The sequence below is a fragment of the Mustela nivalis genome, assembly GCF_964662115.1.
Source record: "Mustela nivalis genome assembly, chromosome: 11".
Taxonomy (NCBI): domain Eukaryota; kingdom Metazoa; phylum Chordata; class Mammalia; order Carnivora; family Mustelidae; genus Mustela; species Mustela nivalis.
Genome location: NC_139030.1, coordinates 53,739,690 through 53,763,431, shown reverse-complemented (window position 1 = coordinate 53,763,431; position 23,742 = coordinate 53,739,690). Strand labels below are relative to the sequence as shown.

The 23,742-nt window shown below is 37.6% G+C and overlaps 1 protein-coding gene and 1 long non-coding RNA gene across 20 annotated transcripts in view; one reads left to right on the top strand and one right to left on the bottom strand.

Annotated features, from left to right (window-relative positions):
• LOC309844398 overlaps positions 1-23,742 on the top strand; it is a 39,654-nt gene that overhangs the window by 7,366 nt on the left and 8,546 nt on the right. For 5 of the 7 annotated variants that reach the window (XR_014300655.1, XR_014300656.1, XR_014300657.1 and 2 more), the window contains exons 3-4: positions 17,969-18,130; positions 20,972-21,090. This is a non-coding gene — a long non-coding RNA (uncharacterized lncRNA). Of the gene's footprint in view, positions 1-10,530; positions 10,596-11,634; positions 11,817-17,968; positions 18,131-20,971; positions 21,091-23,742 lie in introns of those variants that run through there. The other 2 variants (XR_014300660.1, XR_014300661.1) reach the window with 2 other exon arrangements.
• COBLL1 (cordon-bleu WH2 repeat protein like 1) overlaps positions 22,177-23,742 on the bottom strand; it is a 167,502-nt gene continuing 165,936 nt past the window's right edge. For all 13 annotated transcript variants that reach the window (XM_082691217.1, XM_082691218.1, XM_082691221.1 and 10 more), the window contains one exon: positions 22,177-23,473. In XM_082691217.1, the coding sequence (XP_082547343.1) occupies positions 23,387-23,473 (87 nt within the window). In that variant the 3' untranslated portion in view covers positions 22,177-23,386. The remainder of the gene's footprint in view (positions 23,474-23,742) is intronic.

The following is a 23,742-nucleotide window of genomic DNA, read 5'->3' as shown; positions in this document are numbered from 1 at the left end:
TTAGTGTTTTTAAACATGGTAAGGGAAAATTAAGAATAGAAAAGTTAAATGGAACCAGGAGTGAGGTTAATGTCTAAAAAACATACACTTGCTAGTGATGAGCCACAAATTTGGCTCCAAGGTCTCCAGCAGCCAGATATTCCTTAAATAGCTTGGGGCTGTCTTCCTCCAGAAGCCAACAACCAGTCTGAACGACCTTGAGGTTACTCAGTCTTGCTTAGTATAGTATAAGAAGATTGCAAGTAGACTGCGCTTTACAAAATAGGTTTGTTACTGAGAAGCTGGACAAAAATGGAAACTTTGCACATGGATCATGTTACAAATGTAATAGTGGAAGGATCCTAAAGAGTTCCTTTTAAAGAAAATCTGCAAATGATTCCTTGTGTACCATGGTACAAATTAACACCTACTTCTCATGCATTTGGAATGTTCAAGATTGGATTTTCTGAAACCAGTGTATGATATTCTAGGACTGTCTTTTTATCTCATTATCATGGTAGTAGAAATATTCAATAGATGTGATGAATTTTTCTGTGATTTTACCATTATTACACAACCTCTAACTTTTGTTTTGTCATATTGTGTTGTGTTGGTCATGTTTCATTGCCTTGCTCAAGTTTCTGACGGCACAGGGAAGCCTCCACATTTAAACTTTTGTGTTCAATACACAAGTATTTGAAAATATAAATACACATATCTATAGTCATATTCAGAGATGCCCCTAGTTAGTGTCTACTCTGTTATTGTCTACCAAACTCTAGATACAGAACCAGGCATCACTCAAAATATCTTTATCTTTTAAAAAAGTTTTGTTTATACTAAAATGTGTCTCCTGATTCTGGAAATGAAAACAGTTAGATTTAGCAGAGACTTAATATTTAAAAGGGGCCTTATAGATAAGTTATATTTCCAATTTAGCAGGTGAAGAGCACAGGATGGAGAGAGGGTTAAGTTTCTTGTCCCATTGTGTCCCAGGACTACGCACTGAGCCCAACACATAGTAGGTTCTCAGTGAGTCCTGTCCAAAAAGGCTGAGTGCTAGTCTTCCATGATGGCACTGCTCCAGGAACCGTCCACGATGCTTCAGTTAAGCAACAGAAGTGCATGGACATGTCACCTATGAAAGCAGAGAAATCGCCCTATGGTGTTACATTCCCATTTAAGAAGCATAACTTTCTGTACAAATACGTGATGGTTTCACATGCTAAAAGATCTAAGTCAAAAAGTAGAGTCACATTAGTGTCCTTGCCTGTAATCAAGACTCATGACAAATAAAAAGCCCCATTTAAACTTACATTTATGAAGTTGAAAAGTGCTTTAGGGCAATAATCCTCTTGGGAAAAAAAAAACGTTTCCGGTGTGGATGACTCAGAAAATAAATCACTAGCAACACAAAATGAGGGCATAATCACTGCAGACAGACTAAATCTGTAGATGTCTAGCTAGTTTACTCCAACATGAATGAAAAATAGATATACTAATCAGCCATACAACAAACTATATAACCTAAGTGACAGAAACGATCTTAATAGCAGGTGAAAAAGAGCCTTTAATTTCCTCATAAGGCACCTATTTGTATGGAATAAATGTAAAGAAATCAAAAGCATTTCCTCTGTTTGCAACAGAGAATTGAAATAAGAAAATAAGACAGGAATAATTGGATATTCTTAGTGACAGATCATTATCATTTAGTTCTTCTGACAAATTATTTAACCAAATATAGTGCTATTTAAGACCTAAATAAAGCTGTCCACCACCAACAACGAAAATATAGCCAGTCAGTCAGTGTATCCTTTGAAAGAGACATAAAACAGATTGAGAGTGAATAAAAGGATATTAGAGAATCAACTATGCATAGCAAAGAGAAATGAAAGGTAAAAAAGTCTTATCAAGATAGAAAGCAAAGAAAAAAAAAAGAAAAGTTACTAAAAAGGGAGACTTAAAGCCACATTGATGATTATGGGGAGCACTCTTGTATTTATTTTTTGTATTTATTTGTATCTTATTTTTAATTTTTAAATTTATTTATTTGAGAGAGAGTGAGAGAGAGCACAAGCAGGGGGAGTGGCAGAAGGAAGGGGAGAAGCAGGCTCCCCCCTGAGCAGGGAACCTGGCCAACATGGGGCTTGGTCCTAGGACCCTGGGATTATGACCTGAGCCAAAAGGCAGACAGTTAACCCACTGAGCCACCCAGGTGCCTATGGGAAGCATCTTTGCAAAAGGAAGGAGGAAAGGAGCTGTATCTATATTTGCTGTAGTTTGCTAAGGTGTGTGTAGGGGCAGGGCGGGGGGGGGGGGGAGGAAAGGAGGAAGGAAGGAGAAAGAGGAAAGAAGGGAAGATGAATATAATTTTTTGAAGTGAAATCTTACTGCCAATTGAAGACCCAGAAGTTCTCAATCTCTTTTCTCTGCTAGACAGGCCATTTCATATATATAATTTCTAAACACAATAGCTCTCTTTGAAGGCAGGAAGTTTAGTTTTTGATGTGTTTGATTATTTGGTTTCAGTCACTGGTTGTGGGAAGACGATTGATTGACCTGCTCTTCTGATGACAAAGAAACCTCTTCATCCATCTCAGCAATCTTATTTGTTAATTATTTTGCGAATCTCAAGCAACACTTAAATTCAAGAAGAAAAATCGCACAGTCCTTATTTCTATTTTTGCATCATTGCCTCCATTATTCACTGCTACCTTCGTGTTTATTTACATCCTATGGTATAATCAAACTATACAGATCACTTAGTGTTCTGCTTTTCAGCTTTTTGTTTTTCTGTGTTATTATACAGTCCATGTTTATAATTATTTGAGGGAACAAAATATTCCAAGTGGATGTTCCATTTATCTGTTTGTCTGTTGTTGAACAATCAGTTTGCTCCTTAGGTTTTATTTATAATTAACGCTGCATTTGAATTCTCTCTACTTTTATGTTTTTTTTTTTCTTTTTAATTACTGCCTTCGGATAAATTCCCAGGAATAGGGGAAACTGTGCCAAATGGGATGAACATTTTACCGTACACTCCATAAGTGTTGCCAAATTGGTTTTTTTAAATGAATATACTAGTTTCCACTTTCATCAGCAATGTCTGAATGTATCAGTTTTACCTAAAAGTTGACAGGAGCTTTGCTTATCATTTGACCATACTTGTGCTTTGGGTGTTATTTCTTTTCTTTTTGCCCCACTATCTGAAAGGGATGAGTAGATGAACTTGGAGGGCATGGAGTTTTCACTCAGGTTGGAATGACTGAGGGAACCTGTTTACATCCAATAGACATTGTTACAGCCACTCAATGGAATATTACTCAGGAACAAATAAGGATAAAGAGAAGTGCTACATAGTGACATCAAAAACACATTCTGGAATTCAATTCAAAGGATAAGGAAGACTTAGAGGGTTTGGCTTGTCCACTTATGTTTCCAAATCCACACCATCTGAGAGACAACTGTGTACACTCAGCCTTGTTTTATGCCAAAGACTTTCTTGCAACACAGTCTGTTTCCAAGGGTAATACAAATCTATTTTTCTAAGAACATTGCTCGATGCCTAATCATTTCTAGCTACCTACAAAGTTCAGAAGAAATGGATCGAATGTGAGGTCCTGTAATTCTGCTGGATGGACATAAGGGGCCAGTTGGGAACATTGCAAAATACTATCTAAAAGAATAGGACATCTGATTCTTTTCTTGGTATTTTTCTATCTGGTCTTTTTCTTTTTCTTTTTTTCTTTTTTTTTTTTTTTAAAGATTTTATTTATTTATTTGACAGAGAGAAATCACAAGCAGATGGAGAGGCAGGCAGAGAGAGAGAGGGAAGCAGGCTCCCTGCCGAGCAGAGAGCCCGATGCGGGACTCGATCCCAGGACCCCGAGACCATGACCTGAGCCGAAGGCAGCGGCTTAACCCACTGAGCCACCCAGGCGCCCCTATCTGGTCTTTTTCTGATCAATTGCAAAAAATGTGCTTTTTAGAGTGTTTGACTTAAACTGTAATATTTACAAAAATACCTGCTCAATATTAAACTCTTCTGTATTTGTTTACAAGAGTGAACTCTGGAACTAGATTGATTGCACTCAAATGCTAACTTTGCCACTTAGCTGTGAGACTTTGCATGTTACTTCACCTGTTCTCTGATTCAGTTTGCCCACCTGTAAAATGGGGATAGTAATAGTAATAATAATACTACCAGCTGTCTCATAGGACTGTTGTGAGGATTAAATGAGCTATGCTATCATCGTGTCTGGAACCACATAGTAAAGCATTCAATGAATTGTCTGCTATGTCATTATGTGAGAAACCGGATTTTCTGTACTACACAGACTCCAGAAGCCACATCACAATAGCTTGTTAGTGACCTTCATTTCCTCTCCTCGAAATGCCATTTTTCCATTTAAAATATAATGCATAGCAGAAATCCTAATAACACTAGCTGACATAATTGAAGGATTCTTATGTACCGTGCACATGCTTCATACATATTATCTCACTAATCATCTCAGTTACTCTTTGAAGCTGATGCTGATTTTCAGATGCAGTGACAAATGCTTAGAGAAACTAAACAACTTAACCAAAGTCCAACTAATAAGTGGCAGAACTTGAACTTGAAAGCAATCCTGCTCATCAGAATATGTGTAGAAAAGGAGAGAAGATCCAAATATTGCTAGTGGTTTTCTCTGGATCATAAAATTAGGAGTGATGTTATAAAATGTCTCTACATTTATCTCTGTTTTATGTAATAAGGACATATTACTTTGATAATGTTATTTAAATCTCTTTCAAATTGTGTCGATATTAACATTTCTACTTCAAAATGAATAATAGTTACTTTATTGCTCGCTCCTTTGAACTAAAAAGTAGTCTATCTTTGAATCAGTCTTTTTATCCTTTGGACAAAGCAGTTCTATTACAGATTTCTAAAAATGAATAGAGTGTTTTAGAATTTGAATTTCATCTACTTGTTCTTAGCACAAATGTAACATGCACAGATCCTTTAAAAATTCAAGTTAAAATCCAGCGTTCGTTTTAACTTGGCATCAGAAAGTCTCCTTGCTCTTCCCCTGTATGTCTCTAAGGGAAGTGCCCTCATGAGTTCACATGGGGATCAGCAACAGAGAAGAGAGGCCTAATGGAAGCAGAAATGGTCTAGTGACATTCAGAGGAGGCTGGTTTGTCCCTTAGTCACTTCCCAGAACTTAAACGGAATGGGAAAGAGGAAAGAAAAGCAGAGTGTGACAGACCAGATTCATGGTCAGCTAACATTTATCCTAGTGCCTACTAGATCCTAGGTGCTTTCACCATGTTATCCCATTCTGTTTCCCAAGATGGGAGTGAAGTAAGTATGGTCAGTCCCACCTTACACGTGAGGGCAATAAAGCTCAGAGATCAAGCGGCTTACTTGAAACCATGCAGTTGGTAAGTAGTGGACAAGGGATTTGAAACCTGGTCTTGACCCTACTCTTTCCCTCTATATAATGCTGCCAACACATTCATCATTCGTAATGCCCAGAAGTTTTTGTTTTTTTTTTTTAAAGGCAATTAATCTGCTAATTACTATTATATATAAGAAAGTACCCATAAATCAGAATATTGTAACAAAAAAGAATTAGAAAAAAAAGAAGTATGGGTCTGTGTGCGCATCAGCTCTGTAGCTCTGTACTTCCTTCGTAGTTTTGTTGTTGTTGTTGTTGTTGTTTTACATGAGAACCTATTCTTTGATTGCATGTTTCAGTTCAGGATAGTGTTTACTAGACCTATGGTTCTTGCTATAAACTACAAGGCAAATTTTTATTTAATGACTTATGATAAGTAGGTCTCATTTATAAAAACAAATAGTTGGGCCCATAATATTACTGCAGCTAGAACCACAATCCACAGACTTGCTAATTATTTTCTCCTCTGAGGTCTCTGGAAAGGTGAGGATAACCAATCCTGTGACCCATTTCTCTAAGGCCCTCATCATCTTTGACGTTTCTGTCAATTTATTATTCAATATATCTGTCAACATGGAGATTACACAGAGAAGAGTGTGGACTTAGATTGCTTTCAGAACTTTATGAGGATAAGGACGTTTAAACAATGGAATATGTTACTGAAGCATGTTATGAAGATTTTTTTTTTTTTTTTTTTTCCAAGAGGCTGAGCTGTCATTTGCCTGGAATGGTTCAGGACAGCTCTGCCTGGAGGCAGGACTATGGACTCATTAACCTCCTAGCCCTGCAACTCTGTCAATCTCAATTCTCTCCACGGTTTCAATCAGATACAGCTGCCTCCAGTTTCATTCTGGTTGGTTTTCATGGGGCTGTGTGCTCTTGCAATTTTCTGTATTTCAGGGGAAAAAAGCATCTTCAATATGTGTCTGTAGCTGTGCATGAGGTGGTGTGCATGGTGTATCTTTCCTTACCAAAAGGCTCAGGATAAAATGTATTAATAGATGAGTGCACTGGTATAGAGAAAAGTGCCGTGTGCCAAATATAGATGACTCTTATTATTTCTCTTTGCATATAGATGAATACACAGCTGTGGTGCTCTCAAGAGGCCTAGGAGTCGACTTGGTCCAAAGGAATGACTGTGCTATTTTTGCTCTTTCCCTCACATTATTTCTCAAGGCTTGAGGGAATTTAAATGTGACTTACTTGGCAATGACAAGTCTCTGTCCCCTCGGTGCCTTCCGAATGAGATCATTTACACAAGTCACTTCACCATAGCTCATCCTATTTCTTCATACAGAAACAATATCACTTAGATAGAACCTAGATTTCAAGAAAGGACAGCCCCCCCCCCCCCACCAAAAAAAAATGGCTACTTTGAAACATACTACTGTTAAATTCATAGTACTGGTGTGATAATTCATTAAATTATATGTTTTCTAGAAGAGGCAAGGATCACTCAATAAAACCTCAGTATTACTAATGAAGAAACAGAGGCTCTGAGAAGTTAAGTGGCGTGGATAGGCTCTCTCAGTGAAATGATGGCATTTCGGAGACAGGGACCCAGCTTTCTGGTGTTCTGGCCCAGAGCACAATCCTCACTGCCTTACTCAGGTTCCTTTGCTCTCCCTAATGAAATCGATTTTAGCAAAAGCAATAAAATCTCTCCTCCTGAAATGTTATGCAATCTTATCATGAAGTAGAATTTTGAAACAAATACATTTATTAATACATATATCTGTTATGCCTTATGATTCTTAAAGAATTCTATTACTTGTGAAATAGTGAAATTTATCCCTTTGTGGGAACCTATTACAATGGAGACAAGCAATAGTCAAGCCAAACTTAAAATACACAGGGAATACAAATTTGGAGAAAGTGGCCATTCAGTTGTTCTACTCTAGAGAAGGAATAATAAAGGCCTTGGAGAGAGGTGGGGAAATGGATAGAAGCAATTGCACTTTACAGAGTGGGCACTTAATGAGTGTTTTCAAATTTAATAAGTGAATTCACTTAAAGGAACTTCTAAGTTTGTAAGCCATTTTTACAAGTGCTTTAAGAGATTCTGTGATTTTTTAATGTACATATGTGTATTTATGGCAGAATATGTTTAAATGGAAATCAGGACAACTTTGAGCAAATTTAATCTGACTAACCAAAATTTCCTTGATGTCTCTTTTGAATTTGAGGAAATTCTGCAATGTTTGTATCAAGATTGAATCTGGCCATTGTCGTGGTACAGTGCTGTCAATCCTATTGGCTACCACTGTTTACATACAACACTTGTAGGGAGATGGATCAATATTTCTAATGAGAGAGTACAAGAAAATATAAAAGGATCTATTTCTCACTTAGGCAACCAAAAAAAAAAAGTAGTTTACTGAATTTCTCATTCATTCTTTCAATAAATATTTGTATCTCATGCTTAATACAATGGGCAGTATGGAAGAACGGGGATTCTGGACTCAGAGTACTGAGGTTCGTGTTCTGGTTTTCTATTTATTAGATATGTGATCTTGGAGAATTTGTTCCTTAGTTTCCTCATTTGTAAGATGGATGTAATAAGCAATACATTTTGTTATAGGTTAAGTGACTAATATCGATAAAGCATTTAGAAGAGCATAGGGAAAGGATAAATTAATGATAGCTGCTGTTGGTAATATTCTGCGTTGTAGACTACAGAGGAAGAATTTATATAAATAGATTAGATCTGTTCTCATGGAGAGAAAGGTTAGGAGGGAAATAGTCATTAAATAACTAATTGAACAACTTTATAACTTTACACTTACATTAAGTGCTAAGGACAATATAGTGTGAATAATAGAACACAGATGTAACATTTCTCTAAACAAGCATTCATGTTTCATTTTCTTCTATTGCAACCAAGTAAAACCACACTTCACTTTGATATTCCACACCCTGGTGACTGAGTCTCAACATCTTTGATATTTCTAGGGTAAATCATACCCTTTCAAGTTTTTTACATCAGAATTTTACATCAGGAACATTGTGTTGAACAGATACCCTTGAAATAATGTATTTTCCCCTTATTCTTCTCATTTCTTTATGACCACTTAGAGTTTTAAGAGAGCATTCCTAATTTCATGTTGCAACATTCCTTAAAGCAAAACTCTTCGTGATACTCCAGAGACCTTCATGCTGATCAAGACAAGTACTTCTGGGAAGAAATGAAAAGACCAACTGCCAGTGTTTGTTGAAGAGGAACTTAGTTGTTCCTCACATTCTGCAACAGATGGCATTGACAGCCTGATGGAGGAGGAGGAAACATATATTCCCATTCACCCAACCACTGCGCGCTCACTCCACGACACCATAACAGAATTACATATTCTTTTCCTCTTCTTCTTCTTCTCATCCCTCTGCTCAGCCTTCTAGAAGTGAGCTGACTTGGATGATCTCCAAAACTATTAGCCAGATATCCCTTAAACGCACGTGGCATTTTGGCCCCTACTCAGATATCAAAAGATGTTTGAGGCAGATTTTAAATTCCTATTTAAATGAATGTCAGCTTGTTCCACAGACAGCTCATCTAGACAAGGATTTTAAAAAGAAAAGAAAGCTGTCAAAGCATCTTCAAGAAGTCAAGCTTATTTCTCTGATTTTCTTTTCTTAAAAAATAAAACAACACGATTCTCACTAATTAGGATTCCCCCAAATCAAGACTGGGCAAGGAGTAAGCCCAAAGCCCCAGAGTTATTAAAAATTATTCACGTTACCTTCAACATTTGTATTCATGACCAGTTTTATTTCTGACACAAGATACAGGGATGGTTTGTTCCAAGATACAGGGGTGGTCAAAATATTTTATTGCCTTTTTTTTTTTTTTCTCCTTCTTGCAACAACATGGATATTCCTTAGGATAGGTGAATAGGAAATTTTGGACTCACCCTCTTAAGTGGAAGACACAGATAACAAAAGTTCAGGCGGCCTACAATGCGGGGAGGTGTAGTCCAGGACGGCCCGGGTTATGGAGTGAAGTGTTAAAGCAATTCCGCGGTGTAGTGCTTGACTGCACTAAAAATAGGTAACCCTGAACTGTCCTGCAGTTGAAGGACAAGATAAAAATAGGAAATAAACTTGAAAAATAATTGTATAAATAGAGTACTGGGATTAACAACTCAACCCACAGGATCGAATTCACTAATAAGATTTGTTATTTTTATTGAATGCAAAAGATCAGGGGCCATTTAGATATTTAAGGGAAATGTTGGTTATCAAAGTATTCTGAATTTAAAATGACTGACATTCAAACGGTGATAACTTACACTATTATTTGGAATAGGGTTTCTTTAACCTTTTTAGCCAGGATATCTTTTTATGTCATTTAATGATACTTGTCCCACTTTTCTAGAAACAACTATACAAAAAAGGAAACAAAGAAACTCGGATATTCTCTATCAGATGGATAGATGTAACTCGTCTTGCAGAGGGACCTCAAACCGAGCAGCGATTTGGAGTGCCACAGCTTTGCTCTTGGGCTCAGTTTCCAGTAAATAGAATGGAGAAGAGCCGAACACAGGGAGGAGTTCAGTATTCATTTAGCTACTACAGAGGCAATATCAAACGGTTTAAGATTCTTCATATCTCCTTAAAAGACAATATTTAAAGTTTAAAGATTCTGTTTTAGAAAAATCTATCCTGGGGTGCCTGGGTGGCTCAGTGGGTTAAAGCCTCTGCTTTTGGCTCCCGTCACGGTCCCGGGGTCCTGGGATCGGGCTCTCTGCTCAGCAAGGAGCCTGCTTCCCCCTCTCTCTCTGCCTGCCTCTCTGCCTACTTGTGATCTCTGTCTGTCAGATAAATAAATAAAATCTTAAAAAAAAAAATCTATCCTGGGTTATTCACTCTTGGCCCATATTTTAGCCCTCTCCTGTTTCTGCCTCTGTGTTTCCATCAAACATACTATCGGTTCTTAGCCCTGCCTCTCTTTCCTCCCTGTTCTCTTCCCATGCCCGAGCCATAACTCTAGGGCCAGAACTCTCAGTTCACACTTGAGTTTTGGCAAAGGATCCTTAACTTGTGGATTTCTGCTTTTGTCCACTTCTGGCAGGTTAACTTAAATGTATAATTATGTCATTTTTCTGCCCAGAGAATGAACTTTAAATCTTAGCCTAGAATTCCAGATTTTCTAAACCTGCTACTCATTTTTAAAAAGTAAGTAAGTATACATTTGTTTCTATTTAACCACTTTATTAATTAATTTTAACCCAGGGTCCACCATCCAATTCATAGCATAGAATAATAAAATATTGCCAATAATTTACCATGTGCTCTTTGCTACCCTGACCCCTTCTCCTTCCCTCTCAGAGGTAACCATTGTTCTAATTTTGGTGTTTTTCATGCCTTTTTAAAAGTTTTACCACATGTATGTACATATAAATAATAAATCTTTGGGGCTTCTGCGTGGCTCAGTCCATTCGGCATGTAGCTCTTGATCTCGGCTTTGGTCTTGATCTCAGAATTGTGAGTTCAAGCCCCATGATGGGCTCCATGCCCAAACAAACAAACATATAAATAAACTTTAATTTTGTAAAAAGGTTATCATGCTATATATAGCCTTCTATGACTACTTTCCGTTTTGTTTTTGTTTTTTTTCCTTAACATTTGGTTACTAAGACACATTTATATTATTGCATGTAATTACAGTTAATTAATTTTCACTTTTGTATGATACTTTATAGGACAAATATATCACAATTGGCTTTAGGGTTGTTCCTTTTTCTTTTTCTTTTTTTTTCTTTTTTTTTTTTTTTGATTACCAAAGTGTGCAAAGTGTATTGCAGACATTCTTGAACATGTCTCCTGGAAAGCATTCCTGCTCCAGTCTCTCTTGGGTGTATGCCTGAGAGTGAAATTGTTGAGTTTTAGGTGTACCAATAAGGATTCTGGCAGGAACAAGATCAAATTGTGTAATTGAGGAAAGTTTAAGAAAAGACCTGTTACAGGATGATGAAGCACACTAGGAGGAGCAAGGGCAGGGAGCCATAACCATCTCTATCTCTGGAGAGGCACTGGGGAGGGGGTGATTATTTGAGCCTAAAGGGGGCAGCTGCAGCTGTAGGAGAAGATTATCAAACAGAGGTCTTTAATTTTTTTCAAGGAAACAACAGCTTGGCAGAGAGGGAGTTGATCTCACAAAAAACCCTGACCTCACTCTCTACCCTTCTCTCCAGTGTTTTGCCATGATCTCTCATTGGCTGAACCAGTGAGAAGTCAGAATTCATGAGAAGCCATGATCTCTCATTGGCTGAACCAATGAGAAGTCAGAATTCATGAGAAGTCAGAATGCAGGAGAGCCCACTGAGGATGTCTGCAAAGGTCAGCTTCTAAGAATACAGAGCAGGGTGGAGAAGGCCGGACACTGGATCTAGAGAGGTAAAAGGATATATGCAAATATTAAACATTTACATAATTCCATCATATTTTCCAAAGTTTTGTACCAATGTACACTCCCAAATGGCAGTATAGAAGATACTCTGTTGATCATATCCTTTCAAAACTTAGTATGGTTAAACTTCTGAATTTTTGTTGGTAGCTTCAAATGCTACCTCCTTGTGGTTTTGAGGTATATTCCCTCTATTACTGATGAAGCTGAGCTGTTTTTCATGTTTATTAGCCAGACACATCAATTCTTCTATAAAATTCCCATTCATGTATTGTGGAACTTAACAAGTGTATTCTAAAATTTAAACAGAAAAGCAAAGAGTCAGGAATGGCCAAGACGGGTACCTGGGTGGCTCAGTGGGTTAAGCCTCTGCCTTTGGCTCAGGTCATGATCCCAGGGTCCAGGGATCGAGCCCCGCATTGGTCTCTCTGCTCTGCACGGAGCCTGCTTCCTCCTCTCTCTCTCTGTCTCTCTCTCTCCCTGCCTCTGCCTACTTGTGATCTCTGTCTGTCAAATAAATAAATAAAATCTTTAAAGGAAAAAAAAAAAAAAAAAGAATGGCCAAGACATTTCTGAGGGAGAAGAAAAAGGAGGGACTTCTTTTCAGTATATGAAGACTCGTTACAAAGCTATGATAGTGAAGAGAGCCATATTCAGGAATTGGTGCAAGAATACACATCTTGACCCACAGAGGAGAGAAAAGGAGCTCCAAAGGAGACTCATTAATTAAGGGAACTTCAAAAATGGCAAAGATGATGTGTCAGGTCCCCAGAGAAGGGCATGATTATTTAGCAAGTAGAGTTGAAAATATGAACTCTTTATGTAGAAGACAAAAGAGAAAATAGATTGTTGTCTCATACCATATTAAAAAAATTAACTTTAAATGCATGCAGACTTTAATAACTTTACTGTTTACAGAAAAAATTCCAATGAATACCCTTTTCTGACCTTAAGGTAGGGAAGGATTTCTTAACTATGATACAAAAAAAAAAAATCCTGACCATAAAAAAAAGATAATAATTTACTCAATTACTTTAATAAGATTTTTTTTCATTAAAAACACAACTTAGGGGCACCTGGGTGGTTCAGTGGGTTAAGCCTCTGCCTTTGGCTCAGGTCATAATCTCAGGGTCCTGGGATCAAGCCTGGCATTGAGCTCTCTGCTCAGCGGGGAGCCTGCTTCCCTCTCTCTCTCTGCCTACTTGTGATCTCTCTCTCTGTGTCAAATAAATAAATAAAATCTTTAAACACACACACACACACAACTTAAAGAATAGGAAACGGGCTACCTTGGTGGCTCAGTCAGTTAAGGGGCTGACAATTGATTTTGTCACAAGACATGATCTCAGGGTCAGGAAATTGAGCCCCGAGTGAGGCTCCATGCTGGGTGTGGAGCCTGCTTAAGATTCCCTTTCTCCCTCTCCACCCTTCTCCTTCCTCTAGAAGGAGAAGAAGAAAAATAGGAAATAATAAGCTACAAACGTGAAAAAGATACTTGCAATACATAGCATGAAAAATGGCTAGTGTCAAGAATATGTAAAGAATTCCCCCCCAAAAAAGGACATATGATCCAGTAGAAAAATAGGCAACATAATTTTCTGCACCCTTTTCTTTTATGACCATGTTTCATGAACTCTAGCTGGTTTATAATTCTTAGAGCACTATAATTTTGTCTTAGTTATCTTTGTTTCCTTATCACTCTGCTAGTGCCTGATAGAAAATGAGCATTCAGCAAATGCTCATTGAATAAATGAGCAAACTTGCCACTCTGGAATAATGTAAGTTCCATTAGTAAGACTCACCATATACATAACCACTTTCAGGGTCTCTGCTCACATTTTCAGCTTGGACACTTTTGTTCCTGTATTTACATTACCAACTTCTGTCCATCTTTGGAAGTCTAGATCACCTCTTCTGTCTACCAGATGTTCTTTTGGGACATCTCCTGCACTTGAATTCTATTACTTCATATTTCTATCTCTGGGCCACTTCTCTGAAATTCTGAACTCCTTGAGGACAAGGGCCACTCTCTTCTAAAGTACCCCTCACAATTCTATGAGGTACTCAATTCATATTTAGTGGAGACATGTCACAACAACAAGTAGAAATTTACAGCCATCCTTCATGTATCAAAATGGTGGAAACACTGGTTACTTCATTTTGAGTTTTCCCAGTTTCAGGCATTAGAGAGCAGGTTACAAAGGCTAGGGATATACTCCATAAGAAATAGCTTGTTGGAAAGGAAAAACAACAACAGCAACACAAAAACTTGGTGATGATTGATTGTTCAAGCACAAATTTGTGACTGGAGACAGGCAGCAGAGCATAGTGGAAAAAAATTAGGGCCTTGGAGTGAGATATCTGTCTTTAACCTTAGCACCACCCTAGGTGAGGGCATGCCTTAGCTGTTCTAAGCTTGTGAGTAAAATGGGATGATAATACTTACCTCAAAGATCACCCAGCAGATTAGTGGTGCATAGATGATACTTAACACATTTTATTTTCCTTACTTCTCTCCTCCCTCTTACAAATAATGCTATCTTCAATCAGATCTTGGAGTGTATGTTTTTTTAGTTAACACTTAACCATCAAACATTTCAAGAAACTTTGCTAACAGCAAGTTGTTCTTGTCAAATGAATGGTTGCATTACATCATCTCCCCTGACTTGGCTAAAATTCTTAATTAGTGAAAGGGAAACCAATGACCAAAAATTAAATCTCTCCCTCCCCACATTATATAGTGCAGCTGGTTGCTCTAATAGGAGTATCTCAATAATGCATTTCCCAACTTTATTATTAATAATTTCAAAAATACAGGAAAAGTCAAAATCATCTATAATTATAACGCATATACCTCCCACCTAGATTTAACAATTGTCCTAATAATTATCATAATAATAATGCTGAGATTAATGAGGACATTAGAAGAATTTTTTTAACTTTTTATTAACATACAATGTATTATTAGCCCCAGGGGTACAGGTTTGTGAATCGCCAGGTTGACACACTTCACAGCACTCACCATAGCACATACCCTCCCCATTGTCCATACCCCAACCACCCTCTCCCTACTCCTCCCCCCAACAGCAACCCTCTGTTTGTTTTGTGCGATTAAAAGTCTCTCGTTGTTTGTCTCCCTCCCAATCCCATCCTGTTTCATTTTTTCCTTCCCTACTCCCCAAATATCTCACATTGCCTCTCTAATTCTTCATATCAGGGAGATCATATGATAATTGTCTTTCTCTGATTGACTTATTTCGCTCAGCATAATACCTTCCAGTTCCATCCATGTCATTGCAAAAGGAAAAGATATTGTTTCTTTTGATGACTGCATATTATTCCATTATATATATACCACATCTTCTTTACCCATTCATCTGTTGATGGACATCTAGGTTCTCTCCATAGTTTGGCTATTGTGGACATTGCTGCCATAAACATTCAGGTGCATGTGGCCCTTCGGATCACTACATATTTATCTTTAGGGTAAATACCCAGTAATGCAATTGCTGGGTCATAGGGTAGCTCTATTTTCAACTTTTTGAGAACCTCCATGCTGTTTTCCAGAGTGGCTGCATCAGTTTGCATTCCCACCAACAGTGTAGAAGGGTTCCCTTTCTCCACGTCCTCACCAGCATCTGTCATTTTTTAGCCATTCTGACTGGTGTGAGGTGGTATCTCACCGTGGTTTTGATTTGTATTTCCCTGATGCCGAGTGATGTTGAGTACTTTTTCATGTGTCTGTTGGCCATCTGGATGTCTTCTTTGCATAAATGTCTATTCATGTCCTCTGCCCATTTCTTGATTGGATTATTTGTTCTTTGGGTGTTGAATTTGATAAGTTCTTTGTAGATTTTGGATATTAGACCTTTATCTGATATAGAAGAATTTCTTATGTATATTATTTACTGATGATTTGAAGGTATCTAAAACCCACCAGTAAAAGTTACCCAAGGGGTTTCTTCACTGTGAACTCTTCAGTGAAACTTTCCCCATTCATCACAGGAGGGTTCTTCAGATGGTGAACTATCCAAGAGAACAAAGTTTGGGCTACTCTTTTCCATAATGCCACTTCCTGGTTTCTTGACTTGCTGGGCCTTGGCCTGCTCTTTCTCTTTTCCCCACAAGTACATACTCCTTCTTGCTTCCATTTACTCCTTCCAAATCTTTATGAAACAGTGGGGTTGCCAGATTTAGTACAGAAACATATAGGACATCCAGTTAAATTTGAATTTCTGCTCAGTTGGTTAAAGCATCCAACCATTGATTTTGGCTCAGGTAATATCAGGGTCCTAGGATTAAGCCCCACATCAGGCTCTGTGCTCAACAGGGAGTCTGAGATTCTCTCTCTCTTTCTCTGCCCTTTCCTCTTAAAACAGACAAATCTTTAAAAATTTTTGAATTTAACTTTAATATTTTTTTAGGGTAAGTCTAATCCAAATATTGCCTGGGACATACTTATACTGAAAATTAATACACTGTTTATCTGAAATTCAAGTTTCATTTGAAAATATGTATTTTATCTGACAATTTTATTGCATAGATGAGTTCAAAGAGAATTTGAGGGGGCTGTGGATCTCTTTGATATTTGGGCTCTTAGACTCACAAGTCTAAAGATAAAGTGAGAGAGGAAGATAGATAAAGGGAGAAAATATTTCTGCACCACAAATAATAAGGGGATGATTAAGCTAGAATTGTTCTGAGCTAGCTGGGAGTTAGAGTGTCTGAGGTATTTTTGTGTTGGACCTAGTAAGTAAAATAGTCCTTGGGACTCTAGGGAAAATAGGGTATGTGGATCTGAACAGATTGGATTTATGATTAGGGTTAAAGTCATACATGTATGAGTTGGTTTAAGAACATGTATTGCATCTATTGCCACATTAATTCTGCAAACTCAGAGATAGCTAGCAGGTAGCATTTATGGCTTACGCATTGGCGTCAGTGAGGGCATGGCCATGTGGCCCTTCTGATGTTACCTGTAGTTGCTTAGGTCTGGATTTCTGACTGTTGAGAGCTCTAGGCTGGCCGCAGCTAAGAGCTCTGCTCCTTGCATCTCTCATTCTCTTCTGAGGACCATCCAGCTCGTTCAGATGTCTTTCTCACAGCAGCATTCCAGGCACAGGGAGAGCATGCAAACACATGCAAAGTTTTGAGGCCTACTGTCCCAATTGGTACAATTTTTACCTTATTATTCACAAAACCTACTTATACAGGTGGGGAAAGGGCTTTGTCTCTTTACTGAGGGAAATTGCAAACAGCAAAAGGTGTGGATGCAGGTAAATAAAGAACTGGAGCCACCACAATGATCTGCCCCAAGGAACAAGGGTAGGTAGGGACATAAAAATCAGTTAGCAAGTAAAGAAGTCACTTGTTTTGAAAACTATAAGTTTGGAATGTAGCACTTCTCTTTCTCCAAGATGAGTAATTTGCAAGACTTCCAAATGAATCTCTCCAGTTTGTGAAGCAGAAATGCCAACAGCTCTACACAAATTACCAGAATGTTTCACAATTCCTCTCGAAATACCTGTCAGGAAAGTTCTTCTGAGGGAGCACATGGTGGCATTTTTCTTGCCATAAACAAAATCTATCCATCCATATGAAGAGTTTGAGGTGTTAAAAATGAAAGCTTGCAAGAAAGTGGTAACACTGAAAAGGAAGACCAACTAAGATCCAGAATAAGTAGATCACAGTGTTGTGTCCCTTGAAATCTAGCACCTTTTCTTCATCATTGGCAAAGTTCGGCAATTGGAAAGAGCATACTGAAAATTAGATGTGGGGCCTCATCTGCCACTTGTTTGCTTGTGTGACCTCTGTAAAGTAGCAATCCCTTTGTCTACTTTTGTGTTCCATAAGTAGCTCAAATAATATGAAAATTATGCATAAACTCTAACACTCCAAATAAATGAGCTATTTTTACATCAGAAATAATCTAAGAAAAAAGCATTCTGCCCATGGAAATCTTCCTTGTGACCTCTAATTGCAACCTCTCTTTTCTTTAAGTCATTTATCAGAATCAATAGATAGTAAAAATGATGAATCTGATTCTCAGCTTTTTCCATTTATTGTGTCTACTTGTAGTGGGTACAAAATGAGCTGGCACTAGACAAATAATTGTGTAATTTGGGACTCTTTTGGTTTCAAGTGCAGGCAGCTTCAGGTCTCCATAAAAGACTGGTCTCATTCAAGGACTTGGATCAGACAGCAGAGTATGGATTCTATTGCCAATGCCTGGCAGACAAGCCCAGATCAGGCCTTAAAGTGGGAGGAAGGGTAGCACTCTTCAGAAGGACGGGGAATATATTAGGTAAGTAATACCTGTTCACTAATAGCAGTAGTAAAAATAGATAGCTTTGGGCACCTGGGTGGCTCAGTGGATTAAGCCTCTGCCTTCAGCTCAGGTTATGGTCTCGGGTCCTGGGATCGAGCCCCACATAGGGCTCTCTGCTCAGCGGGGAGCCTACTTCCCCCTCTCTCTCTCCCTGCCTCTCTGCCTACTTGTGATCTCTTTCTCTGTCAAATAAGTAAATAAAATCTTTTTTTTTTTTTAAATAGATAGCTTTAGGGGCACCTGGTGGCTCAGTCTGAGTGTCTGACTTTTGGTTTCCACTCTGTCATGATCTCATGGGTTGAGAGACTGAACCCCACCTGGAACCCCAAGTCAGCACTGTGCTCAGTGGGGAGTCTGCTTCTCTCCCTCTCTGCCCCTCCCCCCATTCACATGTTCTCTAAAATAAATATTTAAAAAATATATATATAGCTTTAAATAATGAATTGTATGCCAAATTCTTAAAATTCATTTAATCCTTACAACCAATTTCACGAGGAAAGTATATTATATATTTTGAAGATTTACTTATTTATTTAGAGAGAGAGTGCACATGTATGTATGCAAGCAGGGGGAGGGGCAGAAGGAGAGGGAGAGAGAGTGAGAGCTTCAGGCAGACTTCTGGCTGAGTGCAGAGCCAGACACAGGGCTCAATCCCAGGGCCCTGAGATCATGACCTGAACTGAAATCAAGAGCTGGCTGCTTTAACCAACCGAGGTGTATTATTAAAGCAGTTTTTCAGAAGTTAAAAATGAGGCACAGAAAAGGTAATTTGCTCAAGATCTCAAGTCTTGTAAGAGGCAGACCTGTGATTCAAGCCCAGGTATTCTGCCTTTAGGTATAACTGTGTACTACAGCAAGAAACAAGTAGAACGGGGTGCCTGGGTGGCTCAGTGGGTTAAAGCCTCTTCCTTCGGCTCAGGTCGTGATCCCAGGGTCCTGGGATCGAGCCCCATGTCGGGCTCTCTGCTCCGCTGGGAGCCTGCTTCCTCCTTTCTCTCTGCCTGCCTCTCTGCCTACTTGTGATTTCTCTCGGTCACATAAATAAAATTAAAAAAAAGAGAGAGATTTTTAATGTTAAAAGCAGTAATAACAATGACAGGGGGAAAAAACTAAGAAAATGCAAAAATGCAATATAAATACACCTGTATGTATTGGGTACAAATATACTGCATTGGATATAAATAGATTTTTTTAAAAAAGATTTTATTTATTTATTTATTTGACAGAGAGAAATCATAAGTAGACAGAGAGGCAGGCAGAGAGAGAGAGGGAAGCAGGCTCCCTGCCGAGCAGATAGCCCGATGCGGGACTTGATCCCAGGACCGAGATCATGACCTGAGCCGAAGGCAGTGGCTTAACCCACTGGGCCACCCAGGCGCCCCTGGATATAAATAGATTTATGTAGAGATTTATATCAAAACATTAACAGTGCTTGGGGTGCATTGGTGGCTCAGTAGGTTAAGCATCTGACTCTTGGTTTCAGTGCAGGTCATGATCCCAGAGCTGTGGGATCAAGCTCCGAGTTGGGCTCTGCTCTCAGTGTGGAGTCTGCGGCAAGTTCTCTGTCTCCTCTGGTCTCTCTGCTTCTCCCCCACCTGCATGCTCACTCTCTAATAAATACATAAAACCTTAAAAAAACAACAAAAACACTCATAGTGGTTATCTCTGGAGAGGGGAGTGGGATGCTGGAGACTAAAAAGTATTTCATTTCATACCCCATAATTTCTATAATTTATATAGAATCTGGATAACTTAAAAAATGTGTATTATAAAGAAATAACCTGATGGGGGGAAGGAAAAGAAAAATGTCTATATGCAAAATATTAAGTATAAGAATGGTAAATTAGTTCTAAATCATTTCTGTATCTTCATTCTGCTATTACTTAAGGATGTGGCTTGTCTCAAATTTCTTTCCCAATCGAGTAGAGAGGATAGTGGAAGTTTTTCTCTGGAAACAGTGTGGATAAGGCAATCTTTTCAGAATATATATTTATTAATGGCTCATGTACATATCATACCATTAAGTACTATACAATCTTAGAAAAATATTTTAAGTATAAACTACTTCAAGTATGTTAAAATCTGGAGTAATACAAGTACACTTGATCCTTGAACAAATGGGTTTGAACTGCTTGGGTCCACTTGTATGCATATTTTTATCAGTATAGGAGTGTAAACGTACTCTCCTCCTTATGATTTTCTTAATGTTTTTTCTTTGGTTTTATTGTAAAATCACAGTATATAATAATGTAACATATAAAATATGTTTTCATCAACTCTTTACATTTTCAGCAAGGCTTCCAGTCAACAGTAGCCTATTAAGATTTGAGGGAGTCAAAAGTTACTAAGTGGATCTTTGCACAGGGGATTGGCATGCCAAATCCCTATTTATTAAGGGTCGAGTGTGTTTGTTTTCAAACTGCAGTTTATAAAATAAAATACTGCAAACACAACTGATGACACCTGTCCATCTTCCCCAATCCAGTCTTCATTTCTTGGTACCCACTAGCAAACCTGTGTGTTTTTTGTTTTTTTTTTTCTATGTATGCAGCCATAATATCCGGTATTGTTTTGCTATTTTATATAACTGATGTCATAAATCATGCACTGTTGCGCAACTTGCTTTTTTTGCTCATTTTTGTGCTGCATCTGTGTTAACATGCATAAGCTTGGTTTAATCATTTTGACTGTTGTATAGATGTCTATCATATGAAGGTACTAATGCTGAGTGCTGATTAGGACTTCCTTTTGCTGTTGTACACAATGCTGCCATGACCCTTTTTTTTTTTTTTTTAATGTTTTAATCTCTATACCCAGTGCAGGGCTTAAACTCACAAGCTGAAGAGGGATTTGCCTGCCCCACCCACTGAGCCACCAGGACCCCATTGTTAATGTCTCCTTATGCACCTGCAGAAGTACTTGTTTAAGGAAACATGGTAATACATCTTTATTAGATATTGAAAATTTGATCGTTGTGCCAGTATGTTTTCCCATCAACAGGGAAAGAGTTCCACTGCTTTGTTGTCCTTGACAACACTTGCTATTTTGAAACTTAAATTGTTGCTAATTTGATGGGTGTGATGTAGTACTTGTGTCCTAACCAGTATTTCCTTGATTAGTGAACAGTATTCTTTCATTATTTATTGGCCTTTCAGATTTATTCTTGTAAGAAATCTTTTTTGTTTTTTCAGTGTGCATATTTCTTTTGGGTAGTCTTTCATGACTTCCAGGAATTTTTATTTTTTTATAGATTATATTAAAAACATTCTTATGGCTTTTCTCACTTCTATAGTACTTAATATACATATAAGTCTCAAATTTTAATATAAATGTATACTTTTATGAATGTCCCTTTGTGTCCTATTTTTTTTTCCATGTTGAGGTCTGAAAAATGTTGAATATATTTGAATATACTCATCTAAGTTACATTTAAAAAATCATTGTTAGGGGCATTTGGGTGGCATAGCTGGTTAAGTGTCCAACTCTTGGTTTCAGCTCAAGTCATGATCTCAGGGTGATCAGACTGAGCCCTACGTTAGGCTCTCAGTACAGAGTCTGCTTGACTGCACCCCGCGCCCCCTTACTCTCTCACTCAAATAAATAAATCTTTCCAAAAAAATGATAAATGCTTTTAATCCAACTCAAATATATTTGTTTATGGTTTGAAGTAGAGATCCAGATTTATTTTTTTACCAAGTGGATAATCAATCATAATTCTACAAAAAGTCACTCTTTTTGCTACAGTTTACAATAATAGAACTTAAGTTTCCATATATAAGGGTCTCTTCACGTCTGACTTAAAGAAATAACAACATTTAACATTTAATATGCCCCTGCCATGTATCAGGAACTATACTAAGAATTTTAAATGATTATATCATGCACTCTGGAGTCTGATTGGGCCTACATGTACCCTAGAGAGCCCTGATGGATGGTAGACCTTACTGTGACTTTTTTGTTTACTGGCTGATAGAGATAGGTCGTCAGGTGAAATTCCTAAAGATGCTGTGGAAACACACAAACCAAATATATAACTTGCTTTTATTAAACGGGGGGGAAGGGGGGGTAGAAATCAACACATTTTCTGAAAAGGCAGATATCCCAAGAGCTTCAGTGAAAACCAACGTAATATCAACTTGTATGACCAAGCTTTTAGAATAAAAGAGTGATTAGATTCTTAAAGTAGGACTAGAACATGAATAAGCCCTAGATCCCAGTACAGTTATAAGCCAACAAGTTAGGCATTGTTTTGCTTAACAGTTTTAGCTTTAATGTAAATATATATTATTATTTAGAATATTAGCATCTGAACTACATAAAGACTTTATCATTTTACTTTAATTAAAACCAGGATTTATGGAACCACCAAGTAGCCTTGGAAGTTTTTCAATATGGACATGGACTAACCCCCACCTATTCTTTGCTGCATATCAAAAGTGAAATAATTGTCACAATAGATCAACATTGTCATGAGGTGATTTCTAAGGCTTCTGGCACATAAATGTATAATATCTGTGTGACAACAATGTCATGATTATATAAAAAATATTTAAAATATTCCTTGTGCAACTTAAGTCCTAAAGATTAAAAAAGCAAATTGTCCATATTAATATCAAAATACTATGGGCTTCCCATAAATTTGACATTGATTTCGTAATTACAGGAAGCACACATAAGACTTGCTCACTAAATGACTCATCATTTTAATTAACTGTTGAACCGAATATACTTATTTGGTATTAGTTCTCTATAGTATACTTTCAGCCAAAACAGACTTTAATATAACTTATAAACATTTCCAATTAAACTGTAACATTGAGGCAGCAAAGGTCAGATCTACATTTGCCTACTTCTTTATGTGTTACACAAATATAAGTCTATGAATCTCAATTTATCCTTTTGTCTAAGTCACCACAGTAGAGAATGTGTAAGTGAAATCAACAAAAGGTGACCATTTCTCATTTGAAAGAAAATGAAAGTCATTAACACCTTGTCTTAAAGTTCTAAAGCAGCATATTCAACTTTTAAGGCCATTAAAAAAAAAGGGCCAAAAATATCATAACTTATAAATTCTGTAATTCTTCTTGTGGCATTAAAAGCCACAGCACAAATTCTTACACTTTAATAGACAATATATTAGTGTACATCTGAATATACATTTGCCAACATTCTCCATTAGGATAAAGGTGTTCTTGAAATAGAGGTGATGAAGTGCATTATCACAGGCAACATTTAATGGCCATCCTGGGCATCAGGGGACATGGAATGGCTGAGTCTTGACCTTCCATTCACAGATATTGTATTTGATGGAACAGTGACCTAAGAGAAAGAAACACATTTTGCACCCATCAATTTAAAATGGAAAAGCTATCTAATATTCAGTAATTACCACACTTTAACTTCTGCTTAATTGTAAATGAGAATATTTAGCATTTAGTATTCAATAAATCACAAATAATCAAGAAGAAATGTTCACTCTACCATAAAATTAAAAATGAGAGAGTTGTTATTTCCACAACAAACAAGTTAAATAATCCATTAACACATCTTAGTCTTTACAAAATTACCAAATCAACTCAAAGGACAAG